Source organism: Coregonus clupeaformis, chromosome 4 (genome assembly GCF_020615455.1).
Source record: "Coregonus clupeaformis isolate EN_2021a chromosome 4, ASM2061545v1, whole genome shotgun sequence".
Classification (NCBI taxonomy): Eukaryota; Metazoa; Chordata; class Actinopteri; order Salmoniformes; family Salmonidae; genus Coregonus; species Coregonus clupeaformis.
This window is the reverse complement of record NC_059195.1, coordinates 8,302,089-8,321,805: the sequence shown is the minus strand read 5'-3', so window position 1 is coordinate 8,321,805 and position 19,717 is coordinate 8,302,089. Positions and strand designations below refer to the sequence as shown.

General features: G+C 44.8%; 1 protein-coding gene across 1 annotated transcript in view; it reads left to right on the top strand.

Annotated features, from left to right (window-relative positions):
- LOC121548322 (sterol 26-hydroxylase, mitochondrial-like) overlaps positions 1–18,735 on the top strand; it is a 28,902-nt gene extending 10,167 nt beyond the window's left edge. The window contains exons 3-9 of the mRNA XM_041859757.1: positions 4,797–4,996; positions 7,556–7,748; positions 7,868–8,036; positions 16,028–16,194; positions 16,268–16,349; positions 16,529–16,729; positions 18,308–18,735. Coding sequence (XP_041715691.1) covers positions 4,797–4,996; positions 7,556–7,748; positions 7,868–8,036; positions 16,028–16,194; positions 16,268–16,349; positions 16,529–16,729; positions 18,308–18,436 — 1,141 coding nt within the window. The 3' untranslated portion in view covers positions 18,437–18,735. The remainder of the gene's footprint in view (positions 1–4,796; positions 4,997–7,555; positions 7,749–7,867; positions 8,037–16,027; positions 16,195–16,267; positions 16,350–16,528; positions 16,730–18,307) is intronic.
- The last annotated feature ends 982 nt before the right edge of the window (positions 18,736–19,717 follow it).

The window sequence follows — 19,717 nt, the reverse complement described above, 5'->3', positions numbered from 1 at the left end:
TTTTAGCCAGCTACATTCGTTCGCAGCGACGCCGTTTTTCAAACAAAGTCAACACAGCAGCCATTGCTACTTAGCCAACACTACCAGCTAGCTGTACTGTAGTAGCTAAATACAATATCTTTGTGCTAGCTAGCCAACGTTTAATTATTGCTGCGTTATGAAAGAACTAGACACGGACACGAATCTGTTTAGTGTGTTAACACACTATTGGTAGTTTGTTGTAACCAAGTATTGGTGCTAAACTATGTGTTATTGGATGCTAGCATGCTAGTTAGCTATGGCGTCATAGTTAGTTAGCTGAATAAAGTAAGTTGAGTCTATTCCTTGAAACATTGAACCGCTGTAGTTTACAACAATTCTAATTTCTAAAGTGGAAGTTGGGAGAGTTTTATTCGGGTGGTTCAGTGAAACAATTATAGTTTCTGAGGTGGAAGTTGGGAGAGTTATATTTTTTTGGTGAGGGAGGCCCTGCTCTCTCCTTTCCCAGATGTTTAGTTCATTTCATTCCGATCTCCTCTGCATTATTGTAGCCATCTGCTACAGCCTGTCAACTATGCCTCTGCCTATCCCTGTTCTCTCCTCTCCGCACAGGCTACACAAACGCCTCACACCGCGTGGCTGCTGCCTCTCTAACCTGGTGGTCCCTGCACGCACCACACACCTGGGGTTCCAGGTCTCAGGCAGCCTCTGGAACTGCCGTTCTGCTGCCAACAAGGCTGACTTCATCCCAGCCTATGCTACCCTCCAGTCCCTCGACTTCCTGGCGCTGACGGAAACATGGATTACCACTGAAAACACTGCTACTCCTACTGCTCTCTCCTCGTCTGACCATGTGTTCTCGCATACCCCGAGAGCATCTGGTCAGAGGGGTGGTGGCACAGGAATCCTCATCTCTCCCAAGTGGTCATTCTCAATTTTTCCCCTAACCCATCTGTCTATCTCCTCATTTGAATTCCACGCTGTCACAGTCACTAGCCCATTTAAGCTTAATATCCTTGTCATCTATCGCCCTCCAGGTTCCCTTGGAGAGTTCATCAATGAGCTTGACGCCTTGATAAGTTCCTTTCCTGAGGATGGCTCACCCCTCACAGTTTTGGGGGATTTCAACCTCCCTACGTCTACATTTGACTCATTTCTCTCTGCCTCCTTCTTTCCACTCCTCTCCTCTTTTGACCTCACCCTCTCACCGTCCCCCCCTACTCACAAGGCAGGCAATACGCTTGACTTCATCTTTACTAGATGTTGCTCTTCTACTAATCTCACTGCAACTCCCCTCCATGTCTCCGACCACTACTTTGTATCCTTTTCTCTCTCGCTCTCCTCCAACACTACTCACTCTACCCCTACACAGATGGTAACGCGCCGCCGCAACCTTCGCTCTCTCTCTCCCACTACTCTCCTCTTCCATCCTATCATCTCTTCCCTCTGCTCAATCCTTCTCCCTCCAATCTCCTGATTCTGCCTCCTCAACCCTCCTCTCCTCCCTTTCTGCATCCTTTGACTCCCTGTGTCCCCTATCCTCCCGGCCGGCTCGGTCCTCCCCTCCAGCTCCGTGGCTTGATGACTCATTGCGAGCTCACAGAACAGAGCTCCGGGCAGCTGAGCGGAAATGGAAGAAAACTAAACTCCCTGCCGACCTGGCATCTTTTCACTCCCTCCTCTCTACATTTTCTTCATCTGTTTCTGCTGCTAAGGCCACTTTCTACCACTCTAAATTCCAAGCATCTGCCTCTAACCCTAGGAAGCTCTTTGCCACATTCTCCTCACTGCTGAATCCTCCCCCCCACCCCTCCTCCCTCTCTGTGGATGACTTCGTCAACCACTTTGAAAAGAAGGTTGACGACATCCGATCCTCGTTTGTTAAGTCTAATGACACTGCTGGTCCTGCTCACACTGCCCTACCCTATGCTTTGACTTCTTTCTCCCCTCTCTCTCCAGATAAAATCTTGCGACTTGTGACTGCAGGCCGCCCAACAACCTGCCCGCTTGACCCCATCCCCTCCTCTCTTCTCCAGACCATCTCCGGTGACCTTCTCCCCTACCTCACCTCGCTGATCAACTCATCCTTGACCGCTGGCTATGTCCCTTCCGTCTTCAAGAGAGCGAGAGTTGCACCCCTTCTCAAAAAAACCAACACTCGATCCCACTGATGTCAACAACTACAGACCAGTATCCCTTCTTTCTTTTCTTTCCAAAACTATTGAGTGTGCCGTCTTTAGCCAACTCTCTTGCTATCTCTCTCAGAATGACCTTCTTGATCCAAACCAGTCAGGTTTCAGGACTGGTCATTCAACTGAGACTGCTCTTCTCTGTGTCACGGAGGCTCTCCGCACTGCTAAAGCTAACTCTCTCTCCTCTGCTCTTGTCCTTCTAGACCTGTCTGCTGCCTTTGATACTGTGAACCATCAGATCCTCCTTTCCACCCTCTCCGAGCTGGGCATCTCCGGCGCGGCTCACTCCTGGATTGCGTCCTACCTGACCGGTTGCTCCTACCAAGTGGCGTGGCGAGAAGCTGTCTCCGCACCACATGCTCTCACCACTGGTGTCCCCCAGGGCTCAGTTCTAGGCCCTCTCCTTTTCTCCCTATACACCAAGTCACTTGGCTCTGTCATATCCTCACATGGCCTCTCCTATCATTGCTACGCTGACGATACACAACTAATCTTCTCCTTTCCCCCTTCTGATAACCAGGTGGCAAATCGCATCTCTGCATGTCTGGCAGACATATCAGTATGGATGACGGATCACCACCTCAAGCTGAAACCTGGCAAGACGGAGCTGCTCTTCCTCCCGGGGAAGGACTGCCCGTTCCATGATCTCGCCATCACGGTTGACAACTCCGTTGTGTCCTCCTCCCAGAGTGCGAAGAGCCTTGGCGTGACCCTGGACAACACCCTGTCGTTCTCCGCTAACATCAAGGCGGTGACCCGATCCTGCAGGTTCATGCTCTACAACATTCGGAGAGTACGACCCTGCCTTACACAGGAAGCGGCACAGGTCCTAATCCAGGCACTGGTCATCTCCCGTCTGGATTACTGCAACTCGCTGTTGGCTGGGCTCCCTGCCTGTGCCATTAAACCCCTACAACTCATCCAGAATGCCGCAGCCCGTCTGGTGTTCAACCTTCCCAAGTTCTCTCACGTCACCCCCCTCCTCCGCACACTCCACTGGCTTCCAGTTGAAGCTCGCATCCGTTACAAGACCATGGTGCTTGCCTATGGAGCTGTGAGGGGAACGGCACCTCCGTACCTTCAGGCTCTGATCAGTCCCTACACCCAAACGAGGGCATTGCGTTCATCCACCTCTGGCCTGCTGGCTCCCCTTCCTCTGCGGAAGCATAGTTCCCGCTCAGCCCAGTCAAAACTGTTCGCTGCTCTGGCACCCCAATGGTGGAACAAGCTCCCTCACGACGCCAGGACAGCGGAGTCACTCACCACCTTCCGGAGACATTTGAAACCCCACCTCTTTAAGGAATACCTGGGATAGCATAAAGTGATCCTCCAACCCCCCCCCCCCCAAAAAAAAAAACAAAAAAACAATAGTAAAGTGGTTATCCCACTGGCTATAGGGTGAATGCACCAATTTGTAAGTCGCTCTGGATAAGAGCGTCTGCTAAATGACGTAAATGTAAATGTAAAATCCTTAAGTCTATTGACTCACCCGTGCGTCAATCTAAGTAACATAATAAACAAATCCCCATCATAATCCGTCAGTTTAAGATAGAGATATATTTTTTGCATGGGCTAAATCCACCGCATCAGCTACAGCAGTGTTTGTCAGACCACGAGACATCCTTGAAATCGGTCTTCTCACGAAAACGTCTATAGCGTCAGAACGGCCTACAAACCTATTACCACCCTATGGAAAGGGGTGACTCTCACAAAAATGATGGTGTTCTCCGTTTTGGTCTGAAGGTAATCCATACAAAGGAATTAAAGGAAATATGGAGGTAGTTTTGTGCCAACAAAAATAAGGGGTTAAATATGTGTTGAAAAAAAAACTTAGATATATTTCCTGAGCTTTCTTATAAATAAAATAAAATGTTATACAATTTGGACTCTGATCTGGATTACTGACCTCTGCCTGCCCTTGACCTGTCTTTGCCTGCCCCCTGTTTTGTAATAAACTTTTGTTACTTCAACACTGTCTGCATCTGGGTCTTCTCCTGAAACGTGATAGTGCTCTGTCATGAAGAATATGTCACAGATCCAGTGATTCAAAAAAGGCTGGCATTACACATTTCCATAGACCATGCATGTGTGCAAGGCAGGAAACATGAACTATAGACTAACACAGCTCAGTTTGCCTGGGAGTGTCCTTTTAGAACCATCAAACTGTATGAGATTACATCCATTTTACTTAGCAGCCATCTATCTTAGTGAGATTTCATATGCATACCAACACAGATGCTTCAAATCGAAAAGCAGTGCAGCCATTCTGATTATTTCCTTATGTGTTCCATGAACTCCAAATGCTGCAAGACCTGCACAACACCCTGAGTGGCTTTGTAGGTCAAAGTCCAGTCATGTGAATCAAACCGGATGCTCAAAAACAGTAAAGCCATTTAAATGAGCCGGTTATGTAAGAGGAGTAATACGCTATTGTAACATACTGTATGCAAATTACACAGCAGCTGAAATTAAAGCTTTATCCCATTTTATCCTGCTTGAATTCAATATAAAGTTACCTAAATTCCTACATGTACCAACTAATTAATGTATCATCAATGTAATTGTTGTGAATGTGCTGTGTATGTGTCATGCATGGTTCCTGATACAGTATATGTTTCATGACAGGGAAGGGGAGAAGTGGTACAAGCTGAGGACTGTGCTGAACAAGCGCATGCTGCACCCCAAAGCCTCAGTGCAGTATGGAAACGTGGTCAACGAGGTGATCAGCGACCTGATCAAGAGGATCTACCACCTGCGCCGGACCAGCCCCACAGGAAACCTGGTGAACAACCTGTCCAATGAGCTCTACCGATTCTCTCTGGAGGGTACGTGGGAAATTCTGCCTGTGTGTCGAGACGGCGATTTCTTTCACCCTTCACTATATCAACAGTTCATTTTAAGTTCAATGATTTGATCAAGTTGGGTTAAGTTGCATGTTTGACTGGGTCTTTAAAGCATCCAGGTATAATGCTTATATAATTATAACTTGTTATAAGCATTACTAGGCTTTGAAATGTCTTATAACAAGGCATAACATTTTCAACTGTCTCAAACTGGCTGTTATTTAGTCCGACTCATTATGAGATGATTATACGACATTATAACGGGGTCATACATGCTAGTCTTGCTATGCATTACAGCTGCATCATAATGCATCATGCCTGGATGCTGTAAAGCAGTGGTCACCAACCTTTTCTGAGTCAAGATCACTTTCTGAGTCAAAATGCAAGCCTAGATCTACCGCTCAGATTTGGTTTTAGACATGACTTAATAATAACAACGCAAGTTTATCGAAACACTTTGATATACTCATTCATTGCAGCTGCAGTGCTGGTTGTAGCGTGAGTGGAAGTAGGGAGAACACGCATTCTATGGCTTATAAAAGTGTTGAACAAAGTGTTGACAGTGCTGAATAACAACTTAAATATGAACTTACTCATAAAAACAGCAGCTCTTTGTTTTATTCGTTGAGTCTCTTTAGTCATGGTTTAAAGTGTTGTTTTGTAATAATATGGAAAATGATGCTTTACATAGTGTCTGGCATCTTAATATGTCAGATGAACAGACAATGCTTACCACTACCTCCGAAGTAGGCAGAGGCTAGGAGGAAGTGAGATGCATTGGGTGGGATCCCTTTTTTTTATACGGGAGCTTTCTGATTTGCTATGTCGCATAGTCAATATGTCACAGTCATTGACGACCCTGGACTTTGAGTCAGAGGGGATTGTCATTTTAAGACAACAAAACTGCTCAGACTTAAACAGTCATTCTTCAGCTACCTTATTTCCATCATCTTCAAGAGGTGATTTTTACTAGATAGAGCTTCTGTAGTCTGGAATCAGCAGAATATATAATTTCTCCTTTGACAGGGAAAATTCATTTGAATCCATTTGTAAAACAGTACTCAAACTTTCAATTACCCAAATGGTCTTAAAGCATCCTAAATTTGGTACATCTACACAACATCTCCATTGAGAAACTGCCAGGGTATAAAGGTAATACAACTTGAAGGGTATGGCGCGTTAACTTCACGTTGATCCATTATTTGAGGACTCTAACAGACATGACTGTTAACATGCGCACCAATCACCTGAGCTCGGTATGTTTTGTGGCACTCAAGAGTCCTGTCATGTGGCTGAGGAGACTTTCCTTGAGGAATTTACACATCACAAACATCACTTCAGAGTTGTTTGGTTGCTTGATGAATCTCGAGCGGCTGGATTTATTTGTTAATAAAGTCACCACTATTGTAGACTTTACATTTAAGGGACTGGGTAAATTTTGTTTCTTACTTGGATAAAAACATGATTTCTAAGATTACAAAGAACAGTTAATTTGGTCTGCGCTGCTTGGAAACCCTAATCCTGTGTAATAACCCACTTGTACACATTGAAGCGTCTGCGTTCATCCACCTCACTTTGCTGAAGAAAGTAGATTTGGACTTTCGCTCTCCACCCAGTGAGTTGGAGACAAGTGTGAATCTGACACACATATTTGGTGTTATCCCCAAGGGCTGATTCACATTAACTTTAGCTCCTGGTTTACGCTCACCAGCATCATCGGCAGTGGCAGTGCCCAAAACCAGGCTTCACCTTACAGTTTACCACGACATCCCCTCCCTGCAGGAGTTTGTGGCAGCAGGTAGCTTAGTGACGGCAGGTAGCTTAGTAGTTAAGAGCGTTGTGCCAGTAACTGAAAGGTTGCTGGTTCTAATCCCCGAGCCGACTAGGTGAAAAATCTGTCAATGTGCCCTTGAGCAAGGCACTTAACCCTAATTGCTCCTGTAAGTCGCTCTGGATAAGAGCGTCTGCTAAATGACGTAAATGTAAATGTAAATGTAGACATGACTGACCTGAACACACTAGTGCAGTTGAGGGATCTGACGCCAATGAACGTGGACCTCATCATGCAGCCAGCACTGGGCATTATGTTCCACAACCTGACCAGGCTAGAGAGCCAGATTCTGATCTCCTGTAGAATCCTCACTCTGGAGGAGCTGAGCAGAGACCTGCACTCCCTCTGGCTCCTGTATGTGGACGTACAAAAAGAGTGGTGTCATGGAGAGCTTTTCAGAACCTTTGACCAGCCTGTGGAGTTCTACTGGCCTCGCCTGCACTGCAGCTGTGACAACACCTGATTGGAGAATTGGGCCAGAGACAAATCTAATAGTCCCACTTGGGCGAAAAGCTTTCAACAGGTAGTAAAAACTGTGTTTACTCTCTCCATGCTGCTGTGCTGAGCAAATGATACTGATGACTTTGCTGTTAATCTGTCCCTTGCATCATATGTACAGTATCAGCAGTGATGTTGTGTCTGTGCTCCATAAGTCTATGGCTTCACCATTCATGTGCAGACAGAAGTTTATCTTAAACTCTGTTCTTCAGGAATCTCTTCCATCCTGTTTGAGACGCGGATCGGCTGTCTGGAGGAAGAGATCCCGGTGGAGACGCAGGACTTCATCGATTCCATCGCTCAGATGTTCTCCTACAGCACGCCGGTGGCCATGCTGCCCAAGTGGAGCCGCAACATCCTGCCAATCCATGGGCGCTACATTGCTGGCTGGGAGGGCATCTTCAAAATTCTGTGAGTTCTTCAGCACCTTCTCAAGGATTTAAGAGCATTGGATTGGAGTGTGCATTGTTGATATTGGAATTAATTTGATTACCTATTAGTGCAGATAGATAATGCTGGTCTTTTTCAGCTGGGAAGTTGATTGACATGAAGATGGAGGCAATTCAGAAGCGAGTGGACACAGACCAGGAAGTTGAGGGAGAATACTTAACGTACCTCCTCTCCAATACAAAGATGACCAAGAAGGAGGTGTACGGCAGCATCGCTGAGCTGTTATTGGCTGGAGTCGACACAGTAAGTAAATATGTGGAGCTTAAACTACCATCTCAGCATAGGCTGTGTGTGAGTTTCAAGTTAGGGGAAGCAACCCAAAAACAATCATGAAAAACAAATATCACCTTTATGATAAAGTAGCCTATTGCATGTACAGTGGGGGAAAAAAGTATTTAGTCAGCCACCAATTGTGCAAGTTCTCCCACTTAAAAAGATGAGAGAGGCCTGTAATTTTCATCATAGGTTCACGTCAACTATGACAGACAAATTGAGGAAAAAAAATCCAGAAAATCACATTGTAGGATTTTTAATGAATTTATTTGCAAATTATGGTGGAAAATAAGTATTTGGTCACCTACAAACAAGCAAGATTTCTGGCCCTCACAGACCTGTAACTTCTTCTTTAAGAGGCTCCTCTGTCCTCCACTCGTTACCTGTATTAATGGCACCTGTTTGAACTTGTTATCAGTATAAAAGACACCTGTCCACAACCTCAAACAGTCACACTCCAAACTCCACTATGGCCAAGACCAAAGAGCTGTCAAAGGACACCAGAAACAAAATTGTAGACCTGCACCAGGCTGGGAAGACTGAATCTGCAATAGGTAAGCAGCTTGGTTTGAATAAATCAACTGTGGGAGCAATTATTAGGAAATGGAAGACATACAAGACCACTGATAATCTCCCTCGATCTGGGGCTCCACGCAAGATCTCACCCCGTGGGGTCAAAATGATCACAAGAACGGTGAGCAAAAATCCCAGAACCACACGGGGGGACCTAGTGAATGACCTGCAGAGAGCTGGGACCAAAGTAACAAAGCCTATCATCAGTAACACACTACGCCGCCAGGGACTCAAATCCTGCAGTGCAAGACGTGTCCCCCTGCTTAAGCCAGTACATGTCCAGGCCCGTCTGAAGTTTGCTAGAGTGCATTTGGATGATCCAGAAGAGGATTGGGAGAATGTCATATGGTCAGATGAAACCAAAATATAACTTTTTGGTAAAAACTCAACTCGTCGTGTTTGGAGGACAAAGAATGCTGAGTTGCATCCAAAGAACACCATACCTACTGTGAAGCATGGGGGTGGAAACATCATGCTTTGGGGCTGTTTTTTCTGCAAAGGGACCAGGACGACTGATCCGTGTAAAGGAAAGAATGAATGGGGCCATGTATCGTGAGATTTTGAGTGAAAACCTCCTTCCATCAGCAAGGGCATTGATGATGAAACGTGGCTGGGTCTTTCAGCATGACAATGATCCCAAACACACCGCCCGGGCAACGAAGGAGTGGCTTCGTAAGAAGCATTTCAAGGTTCTGGAGTGGCCTAGCCAGTCTCCAGATCTCAACCCCATAGAAAATCTTTGGAGGGAGTTGAAAGTCCGTGTTGCCCAGCGACAGCCCCAAAACATCACTGCTCTAGAGGAGATCTGCATGGAGGAATGGGCCAAAATACCAGCAACAGTGTGTGAAAACCTTGTGAAGACTTACAGAAAACGTTTGACCTGTGTCATTGCCAACAAAGGGTATATAACAAAGTATTGAAAACTTTTGTTATTGACCAAATACTTATTTTCCACCATAATTTGCAAATAAATTCATTAAAAATCCTACAATGTGATTTTCTGGAAAAAAAAATCTAATTTTGTCTGTCTTAGTTGACGTGTAGCTATGATGAAAATTACAGGCCTCTCATCTTTTTAAGTGGGAGAACTTGCACAATTGGTGGCTGACTAAATACTTTTTTTCCCCACTGTATCTATCATTGCATTTGAAGACTACTGTAAGATAGCCTACTATTCATAAAGTGATGAGTAGATTGGATAGTCATAAATTAAGCTAATAATATAACTGACTCAATGTTAGCAAAACATACCTTTCTGCTTTTCTTCTAATTTCTTTGCACACATCAAAAGCTCAGCCCCAGCTAGAGTGTCACGGATTCTGCCGAGGCTGCTCCTCCTCCTTGCTCGGGCAGGCTTCCGCGTTCGTCGTCCCCGGAGTACTAGCTACTGCCGATCGATGTTTCGGTGTTTGTCTTGTTTTGTCTTGAGTAGTTATACCTGTTGTCTATTATGTTTGATTGTTTAGCCTATCATTTCCCTTGTCTCACGTTTGGTATTTGTGTGTTATTGTTTGTGTCTAGTCGATGTTCGGCCTTGCTGTTTTCATTCCATATTACGTATATTATGTTTTTCCCTCCAGTTGCGGAGGTTTTTGTTTTGTACTTTACATTGAGTAAAGTAGTCTGTCAGTATCTCTGTGTCCTGCGTTTGACTTCACTCGCCGCGTACACATCACTCCTTGACAGAATAACACACCAATCCTGGATCAAGCAGCGTGACGAGGAGAGAGGATGGACTTGGGAGGAGATGAGCGAGAGTCTGGCAAGAGGGATGGAGGCCATGATCACGGGGGAGAGACAAGCCCAAAACATTTTTAGGGGGGGGGCTCACGCCGTGGACGACGAGGCAGCAGGAGGCCGCGATAGAGCGGTTCAGCCGTTTAGCAGAGGAGGCCGCCAGATTAAGGGGGTCATTGGTTCAGAGGGAGCAGAAGGAAAGTGTAGAGGCACGGCGAGAGGAGCTGGTTAGGCAGCAGAAGGAGCGGGGGTTAATGAAGGAACCCAGTCCCGCTCCTCGCACCAATCAAGTGGTGCGTGTCGCCAGTCCGGTCCGGCCCGTTCCTGATTCCCACACTAAGCCAGTGGTGGGTGTTCCCAGTATGGTTCGGCCCATTCCTGCTCCTCGCATCAAGCCAGTGGTGCGCATCGCCAGCCCGGTCCAGCCTGTTCCTGTCCCTCGCACCAAGTCAGTGGTGCGCGTCGCCAGCCCGGCCAGGCCTGTTCCTGCCCCGTGCACCAAGACAGTGGTGCGCGTCGCCAGCCCGGTCCGACCTGTTCCTGCCCCTCGCACCAAGCCAGTGGTGCGCGTCGCCAGCCCGGTCCGACCTGTTCCTGTCCCTCGCACCAAGCCAGTGGTGCGCGTCGCCAGCCCGGCCCGGCCTGTTCCTGCTCCCCGCACCAGGCCAGTGGTGCGCGTCGCCAGTCCGGTACGGCCCGTTCCTGCTCCCCGCACCAAGCCAGTGGTGCGCGTCGTCAGCCCAGTCCGGCCCGTTCCTGCTCCCCGCACCAGGCCAGTGGTGCGCGTCGCCAGTCCGGTACGGCCCGTTCCTGCTCCCCGCACCAAGCCAGTGGTGCGCGTCGTCAGCCCAGTCCGGCCCGTTCCTGCTCCCCGCACCAAGCCAGTGGTGCGTGTGTCCAGTCCGGCACGGCCCGTGCCTGTTCCACCGGTGCCTGGTCCGGCACCGGTCAGCTGCTCCACTCCGGAGTCAGAGCAATCCGCTCCTCCGGGGTCCAGTCCAGCTCCGGTCAGCAGCTCCACTCCGGAGCCAGAGCAGTCCGCTCCACCGGTGCCTGATCCAGTTCCGGTCAGCGGCTTCACCCCGGAGCCAGAGCAGTTCGATCCACCGTCGTCAGGTCCAGCTCCAGTCAGCGGTTCCAGTCCAGACCCAGACGTCAGCCCCTCTCCAGGTTCGGGGTCTCCCACACCAGGGTCCAGACAGGGCTTGGTACTTCGTGGGAGGAAGGAGAGGGGAAGCAGCGCGCCGAGGTCCAGACCAGACCAGGGGCGCAACGGGGAGGTGGAGAGTAAGTGGTGGTCACACCCGGAGCCGGATCCGCCTCCGAGGCGGAATGCCCACCCGGCTCCTACCCTGTTATGTTTATGTGGCGCAGTCGGAGTCCGCACCTTTGGGGGGGTACTGTCACGCCCTGACTCTGAGGACTTGTATTTGTTGAGTCAGGGTGTGTATTTTCCGTGTTGTGTGTTGCTATGTTGTGTTTTCTATGGTTAGGGTGGTTCCCAATAAGAGGCAGCTGTAGCTCGTTGTCTCTTATTGGGGACCATACTTAGGTAGCCGGTTGGCACTAGTGGGTTGTGGGATCTTGTTCCGTGTGAGGTATGTTATTTGTCTACCTTGGACGTCACGTTTCGTTTGTTGTTTGTCGTGTGTTCAGTACGTAAATAAATATGAATGCATATCACACTGCGCCTTGGTCCTTCTCGTTCATGAACGAACGTGACATAGAGGGAATTTGTCTAGGAGGATCAGAGAATAAACAGAGAAAATGTTTGCCTTTTATTAACTTTTTTCATGCAATTCTGCAACACTTTACTCTCCATGACTGTAGACAGTAGCAGAATCTTTAAAACCACACAAATGACAGGGTAGGCTACTCTGCTGACACTGACAAACCGAGATTAATAAAACGACCTTGTCTTGAATGCAATCATCTAATCGAGGCCGATGAAAAGGGGAGACACATATTGTAGGCTATGAAGTCCATCTAGCCTGAAGGAAGGAATTATTGCCCTAAAAAAACTCACCAGGAGCACGGACTCATCCAATGATAAAAACAACGTGACCTATGTAAGTTTTGCTTAGTGTTTGTAAACTTCTGACCCACTGGAATTGTGATACAGTGAATTATAAGTGAAATACTCTGTCTGTAAACAATTGTTGGAAAAATTACTTGTGTCATGCACAAAGTAGATGTCCTAACCGACTTGCCAAAACTATAGTTTGTTAACAAGAAATTTGTGGAGTGGTTGAAAAACGGGTTTTAATGACTCCAACCTAAGTGTATGTAAACTTACGACTTCAACTGTACATAAGAGTGTCAAAACCCACATTTATTCAAATGTGTTTTTTCCCTGCCAAGAAGTTTCCTTTCATTTGAAAGTTTGTTAAATCCTTTGTTGTTGTTGTAATTAATTATTTACAGCCATATTTTTTTTCATCGTATTTTAAATGACTTATTAGAAAATACACTTTATGACACTGTCAAGAAGCATTATGACTGTCAAGAAGCATTACGTGTCACTTTACTTGGACACTTTGTGACACATCATAATCATATAAGCCAGATAGGCCTATCACGTACATACCCTTATGTCAGTCATCAGTCAAAAAGAGGGTGTCTTGTCCTGCTCCTGAAATGTGCTCCTGCATTTATCCCATTCATCAGCAACAGAGCATTGGGGTAGCTGCATGTCTGACATCAATGTGTGCGCAATTACAATGATAATTTAATATGGTCCATTTCAGACCATATTACTGTTGACAAGTAGGCTATAGTGTAATGGAATGTTTTACCTTGTGTAGTAGGTTTTGTGGGTTTTTACATTATTATGTAGTTGTCATAACCAGCCATAAAATATCAACACAATTTTTGGACACGATTGTCAATAAATTGTTTGCTATCCCTTTTCCTTTCTTTCTGTGCCACCAAATGTTTGCATATACCCTACTGGTAATGTTACCAGGGCCACTTTCAATTGAAAAACATTCTTGAACAAAGTTATTTGTTCTACATAGCATATTTCTAAAACATTGTGTCCTGCTGAACACGGGCCCCCAGGTTGTTAGCTATAGCTAGCTAATGAGGTAACATCACTGAACAAGGTGCTGCCAAAACAAATGGTTAACGGTACGGTCCACAAGTAGCCTAGTTTTAGAACGGCTCACGATATGCTTTATGAATGTAAAATGCGGCCTGCCAATGCATGATAGAAAGAAAAAGACGTAGCACCCGTTTATGAACAGTAGCCTAAGGGCTAGAATCCAGACGTTTTCTCTGAAGAAAAGAGGGAGACTTGGCTACAGAACCTGTATATGAAATTCAGTGGAAAAAGTGGAAGGATTGAGCGAGACTACAAATTCAAAGACAGCCTACTTTTCTATAGCCTACTCAAGTGGGAGAAAAACAGCTAGACTATTGTTTTTATATTAACCTCATTGCTAATATTTTCTTTAATATCGTAAAGCAGCTTGTGTTTTTTAACCAGGCAAAGGGTAGATAACTAGAAGGCTGTGTTGCTACGCATCTGTGCTGCTAATATTAATTGTGCTTATCACTAAAAAGCTCTCCATCTCTCCAAAAACGATTGTCCAGTCCACTTAGTAGTCAGATTTTAGTTACAGAGATAATTTTGTCTCGTCACATTTTTGTCAACTGAAATGAAAAATAATTTTTGTTTAGTTCTAGTTTTTTCTGGCACTATTTAGTCAGTTATAGTCTCGTCAATTGCCACTGAAAAATAGGTGTTTGACAAATATTTTTGTCACAATTTTTATTGACCAAATTAACACTGATTCATGTCTGAGTGACTCAAACCATGTTCTAACCAGAATTGTGACCAATTACTACTGGAGAGAGCCCTTCTTTGTCTACACCCATTCAGCATCGTTCACACCCTCTTAAGCTTTAGCCCCACCCATCTTTTAAGGGTTGATCCGAGCGTTCTGTACTAACAACAGAAGTCAAGCACCCAAGCTAACTTGCTAGCTACTTCCAGACACAAATGACAGAACAGCTCACTGAACATTACTCGCCCTAGCTTCAAAACGTGTCGTTCAGAGCGCACACCGGACGCTCTGGCCGATGAGTAGGGTTGATCCGAACATTCTGACCTCCCAACAGAAGTCAAGCACCCAAGCTAACTGGCTAACATTGGCTCGCTTGCTAGCTACTTCCAGACACAATGAGAGAACACCCCACTCTTTTTACTCGCCCTAGCAGATCTGGTTAGGCTGTTTTCATGTTATCCAGAGCGTTGGTGACTGTAACTGTGCTGCTGGCAACAATTGAATTAAGTTTTTTTGCCAACGTTTACTGACACCGGCCATATTCAACGGGTGCTGAGCGTTTGTAAATTAATCAGTTATTCTGCGTTTACGAACGCACCCGAAATGGTAACTTGCATAGTAGAGTCTTTTGTTAAGACATGTAGCTAGCTAGCTAGGTAAACAATTAACCATAATCACAACTCATGATGTTACTACCCTGCATGAATCTGCAGGTAGCTAACCAACCAGGTTCAATGTTAGCTAGCTAACATTAGGCTATAGCTAGCTAAGCAAATGGCTCTGAGATACGAATAATAAGGTCATACACGTAACATTAGCTAGCGAGTGAGCAAGCCAACTAACGTTAGCTAGCTAGGTTAACAATGAAACATAATCACAACTCATGACGTTACTACCCTGCATGAATCTGCAAGTAGCTAACCAACCAGGTTCAATGTTAGCTAGCTAACATTAGGCTATAGCTAGCCAAGCAAATGGCTCTTTCTGTCAAAATTAGAAACGTGTAATATCTGAAAATGTAGCTAGCTAGACTATCTTACCCGTATACATCATTCATGGATGGACGTGTCTCCTGTCGGATTCCATGGTTGCCCTTAGTTTGAAGATGTAATCCGGAGACAGGTGTTTTCTCCATCTCCTTAGCTATCATACTCAAATTCCACTGATTTCAAAACTTGGTCCTCCAGAAAGTGGAGAGCAACACTTATGCAGTTTTAATACACAATACATTTGTTTAAAAGCCGTGTTAGACAGGATTACCTAGACATACTGACCAGCTCAAATAGACAGAAGCATGCTACATGGCAGACCAGTCCAAACTCATCTCTCGGCATGTCCAGCCCACTCATCAACTCAGCCAATCATGGCTAGCGGGAAGGTTCCTGTCTTTTTCTTTGGCTAAACCAACTAGGCTCGTAATTTAACCATTTTATTTGTATTTACAGATGGCATACAAGTTTGTTATTAAGGCACATGAAAGTTCACATGTTCGAGAAGGCATTTCTGCCCAAAAACGCATTTTGATTAAAAAATTAAAAAATTCAAACGGCTCTCCTGTAAAGTAGTGACCCGCGACATACACCTAGTTTCCTGAAACAGGTCACAATTTCACAAGTATGGCCCTGGTGTGTTGTACGATAAGGGCATGTATTCACTAATCACAGGAGGTTGGTGACACCTTAATTGCGGAGAATGGGCTTGTGTTAATGACTGGAATGGAATTGGTGGAATGGTATCAAATACATCAAACACATGGTTTCCAGGTGTTTGATGCCTTTCCATTTTCTCCGTTCCTACCATTATTATGAGCCGTTCTCCCCTCAGTAGCCTGTGTCACTAACGCTGTTGTTGTCATAATTTAAGACATCCAATACCATGATGTGGGCCATGTACCTGCTGTCCAGGGACCCCAATGTGCAGAACACCCTTTATCAGGAGGTGTCCCGCTGCATACCAGGAGACAACATTCCATCTACTCAAGATGTCAACTGTATGCCACACCTCAAGGCTGTCATCAAGGAAGCACTAAGGTAAGAAATGTGGAAGTGGTTGTGTACGTCACTTTGCTCTAACACCATTTCTGATGTACTTCCTGTTCTCCAGAATGTACCCTGTTGTCCCCCTGAATGCACGCATCATGGCAGAGAATGATGTCATCATTGGCGGACATTTTTTCCCCAAGAAGGTTAGTCTATCTTTAGGGAAACAACCAACTTTCAGGGACTTTCAAGTACATCTTCACTTTACTGGCGTAAAACTGACCCAACCATTAAAACAAAACAACATTTGAATTCATGTAAATCATGCCGTTGTTAGGATAGTGCTGTAACAATTATTTCCCTCTCTGCTGTCTTGTGTCTCTAGACTTTGTTTACAATATGCCACTATGCCATCAGCCAGGATGAAAAGACATTCCCAGAACCATCGAAGTTCAAGCCTGAACGATGGTTGAGGGACGGCCGAGTCCGACCAAACCCCTTTGGCTCTATCCCATTTGTTTTTTGGGTTCGGGGCTGCATAGGTCGTCGGATAGCTGAACTGGAGATGTACCTGGCTTTGTCACGGGTAAGAGCAGTTTACAGATACATTGCACTACACTATTTCAACCAATAATAGATTGTGTAGAGCGGATTTTGCAGTAGCACAGTTGACTTGGTAAAGATAAAAGAGGAAACCGGTCGAAGTAAAAGTTTTAATACAGAGCTTTCAGGGTACAGGTAGGGCTGTTGCGGTGACCGTATTACCGCCACACCGGCAGTCAAAAGTCATGAAGGCAGTCAAATTCCATGTGACCGTTTAGTCACAGTAATTAGGCTTCTCCAAGCTCTGATGCTGCTGATGGTCATTAGTAGCCTACCAAACTTGCTGACTGCCTGGTACTCAGAACTCTATTGTCCCTCTAATCACTCTGACATCAATGCAAATGTAATCGAAAATCTAATCAAACACTTCATGAGAGCCCATGAGCTCATGATGCGCAACATTTCTATAGGCTATGCAATTGTGAGAGAAAACAGAGTGATGGCCTCTATTAAAAAGAGGAGGATCCCATCAGCTTTCTATAGGCTAGGCCTACTATATTTATTTCTCAACTTTCCTAATATTAAGCACATTGCTTATCTTTACAACAGAAGTATAGACTACCTGGCTGGCATAAAAATGAACCAAGGGAAAAGCATCCTCCATTTGCTATTTAAGTGCATAGATGACATGTATTTTTTCCCCTGCCCCTGTTTCGAGACAGGTGCATGATAATGGTCCATTCTAAATCAAGAACAAATTTCACACATATTATATGTAAAGACAAGATTAAATCAAGAATGGTCTGATGGGTGACAATATTAGCCTATCACTTGTGAATGATATATTATCACTTGTGAATGATGCCCAAAAGTACTCAATGCTTAGCAGGACAGAAAATGGTCCAATTTGCACACTTATCAAGAGAACATCCCTTGTCATCTCCCTCCCAATTCCCTCTATCAGAGCTTGAGCTCCTCTCATTGGATTTTACAAAAAAGTATTCAAATCTCTGACATATCCTTTCAGTTCAAGACATTCAAAGAAATAGAAAAATAAGGTAAAGACATTATAAAATAATATCCGATGTGAAACATTAAACTACGAGAATGCCTGAACTCTTGGTAGTGACCCAGCTAACAAAACAACGTTCCCTTAAGTCTCATTAGGTAATTACTTAATGTTTTCATAGGAATGTTCCAGTGATGTGCAAGGACTGTTTCCAAGAGACCATTCCCTTATTGTCAAACAGAACTTACCCAGAACGTGGTGACCATGTTCTCAGAATATAAGATATTAATGTTCTAGACAACTTTCATGGGAACGTTGACAGTCTTTCTTGAGGAAGAAGTGTAAGGTTTGGACAGGGTATTGGAAATCGTGGAAAAGACCCTCCTAAAAAGGGAACACTTGCCAGGAGTTTTGGTCGATGCTTAGGTGGACGGCTTAGGCCTATTCTCTCTTAGTGGATACATAAAGGCATCTACTTCAATTACTACTAGACCTAGAACTCAGGGCGGTTGGTGGTTGTCAGGAAGCCGACAGGACAGGAATGTTATTTGAACATGAATACCCCTGAAGAGACCCTGAGAATGAATTAAAATTATATTTTCTCTCCCCCAGATAATAAAGCTGTTTGAAATCAGACCGGACCCCAGCATAGGAGAGGTGAAAGCCCTCATTCGCTTCGTCTTAGTAGCAGACAGACATGTCAATCTGCACTTCCTGGAGAGGACAGACAAAGAGGGGTGATAGCCATTTCTCACGAAGCAGCCATACTATATAGGCCTACAATATCTATCGCTGAATGTAAATGAACATACATAAATATTTTGATATATTGTATGAAGGGGGTAGCTGGAATAAACCTGCAACTTGTCCCACTACAACCCAACACTGTGGCATTACAGTTGTATTAAAGGTTTGATTTCATAGATAGACAGTTCCCAGCTAGCACATTTGGTTCCTTGGAAGTTGTGGGAAAGTCAGGTTTTGGTTTCCCATTGGTTCTGGGAATGAAGACATATGTTTCCTGGCAGTTTTCTAATGTTCTGAGAATGGAAGTGAACATTTCACCTGTTCTGGGAACGTTAATTTTAGGTTGAAGGGAGGTTCGGAGAATGTTTTACTATGGTTCCCTGAAAGTTTTCCTCTGAGGTTTTATTAACATTCTGCGAACAAAAATTATAGGTAATTTGAAGGTAATTAAATAACGTTCTGAGAATATGTTTCAATAAGACTTTTAATAAAACTGCTAGCCAGGATGGAGCTAAAATGCCATTTATTAACTCATACGAACTGTTCATTTTGGTATATTCAAACAGAACCACATTTTACGTTTACATTTGAGTCATTTAGCAGACGCTCTTATCCAGAGCGACTTACAGGAGCAATTAGGGTTAAGTGCCTTGCTCAAAGGCACATCGACAGATTTTTCACCTAGTTGGCTCGGGGATTAGAACCAGCGACCTTTCGGTTACTGGCACAACGCTCTTAACCACTAAGCTACCTGCCGTTTCAGAACCCATTTCAAAGAAAACAAGCACTCATTAAGATCAGGTGTGGCCAATTAGTGGGCATGGCCAACACACCTGAACACAATTAACAAGATGGAGGATAGAGAGTTTTGTTGATGCTGAGAATGGAATGTATAGTGCATTCAGAAAGTATTCACACCCCTTTTTCCACATTTTGTTGTGTTACAGCCTGAATTGAAAATGGATTCACTTGAGATTTTGTGTCACTGGCCTAAACACAATACCCCATAATGCCAAAGTGGAATTATATTTTTTCCAAATTAATTAAAAATGAAAAGCTGAAATGTCCTGAGTCAATAAATATTCAACCCCTTTGTTATGGCAAGCCTAAATAAGTTCAGGAGTAAAAATGTGCTTAACAAGTCACATAGGTTGCATGGACTCACTGTGTGCAATAATATTGTTTAACATGATTTTTAAATCACTACCCCATCTCTGTACCCCACACATACAATTATCTGTAAGGTCCCTCAGTCGAGCAGTGAATTTCAAACAC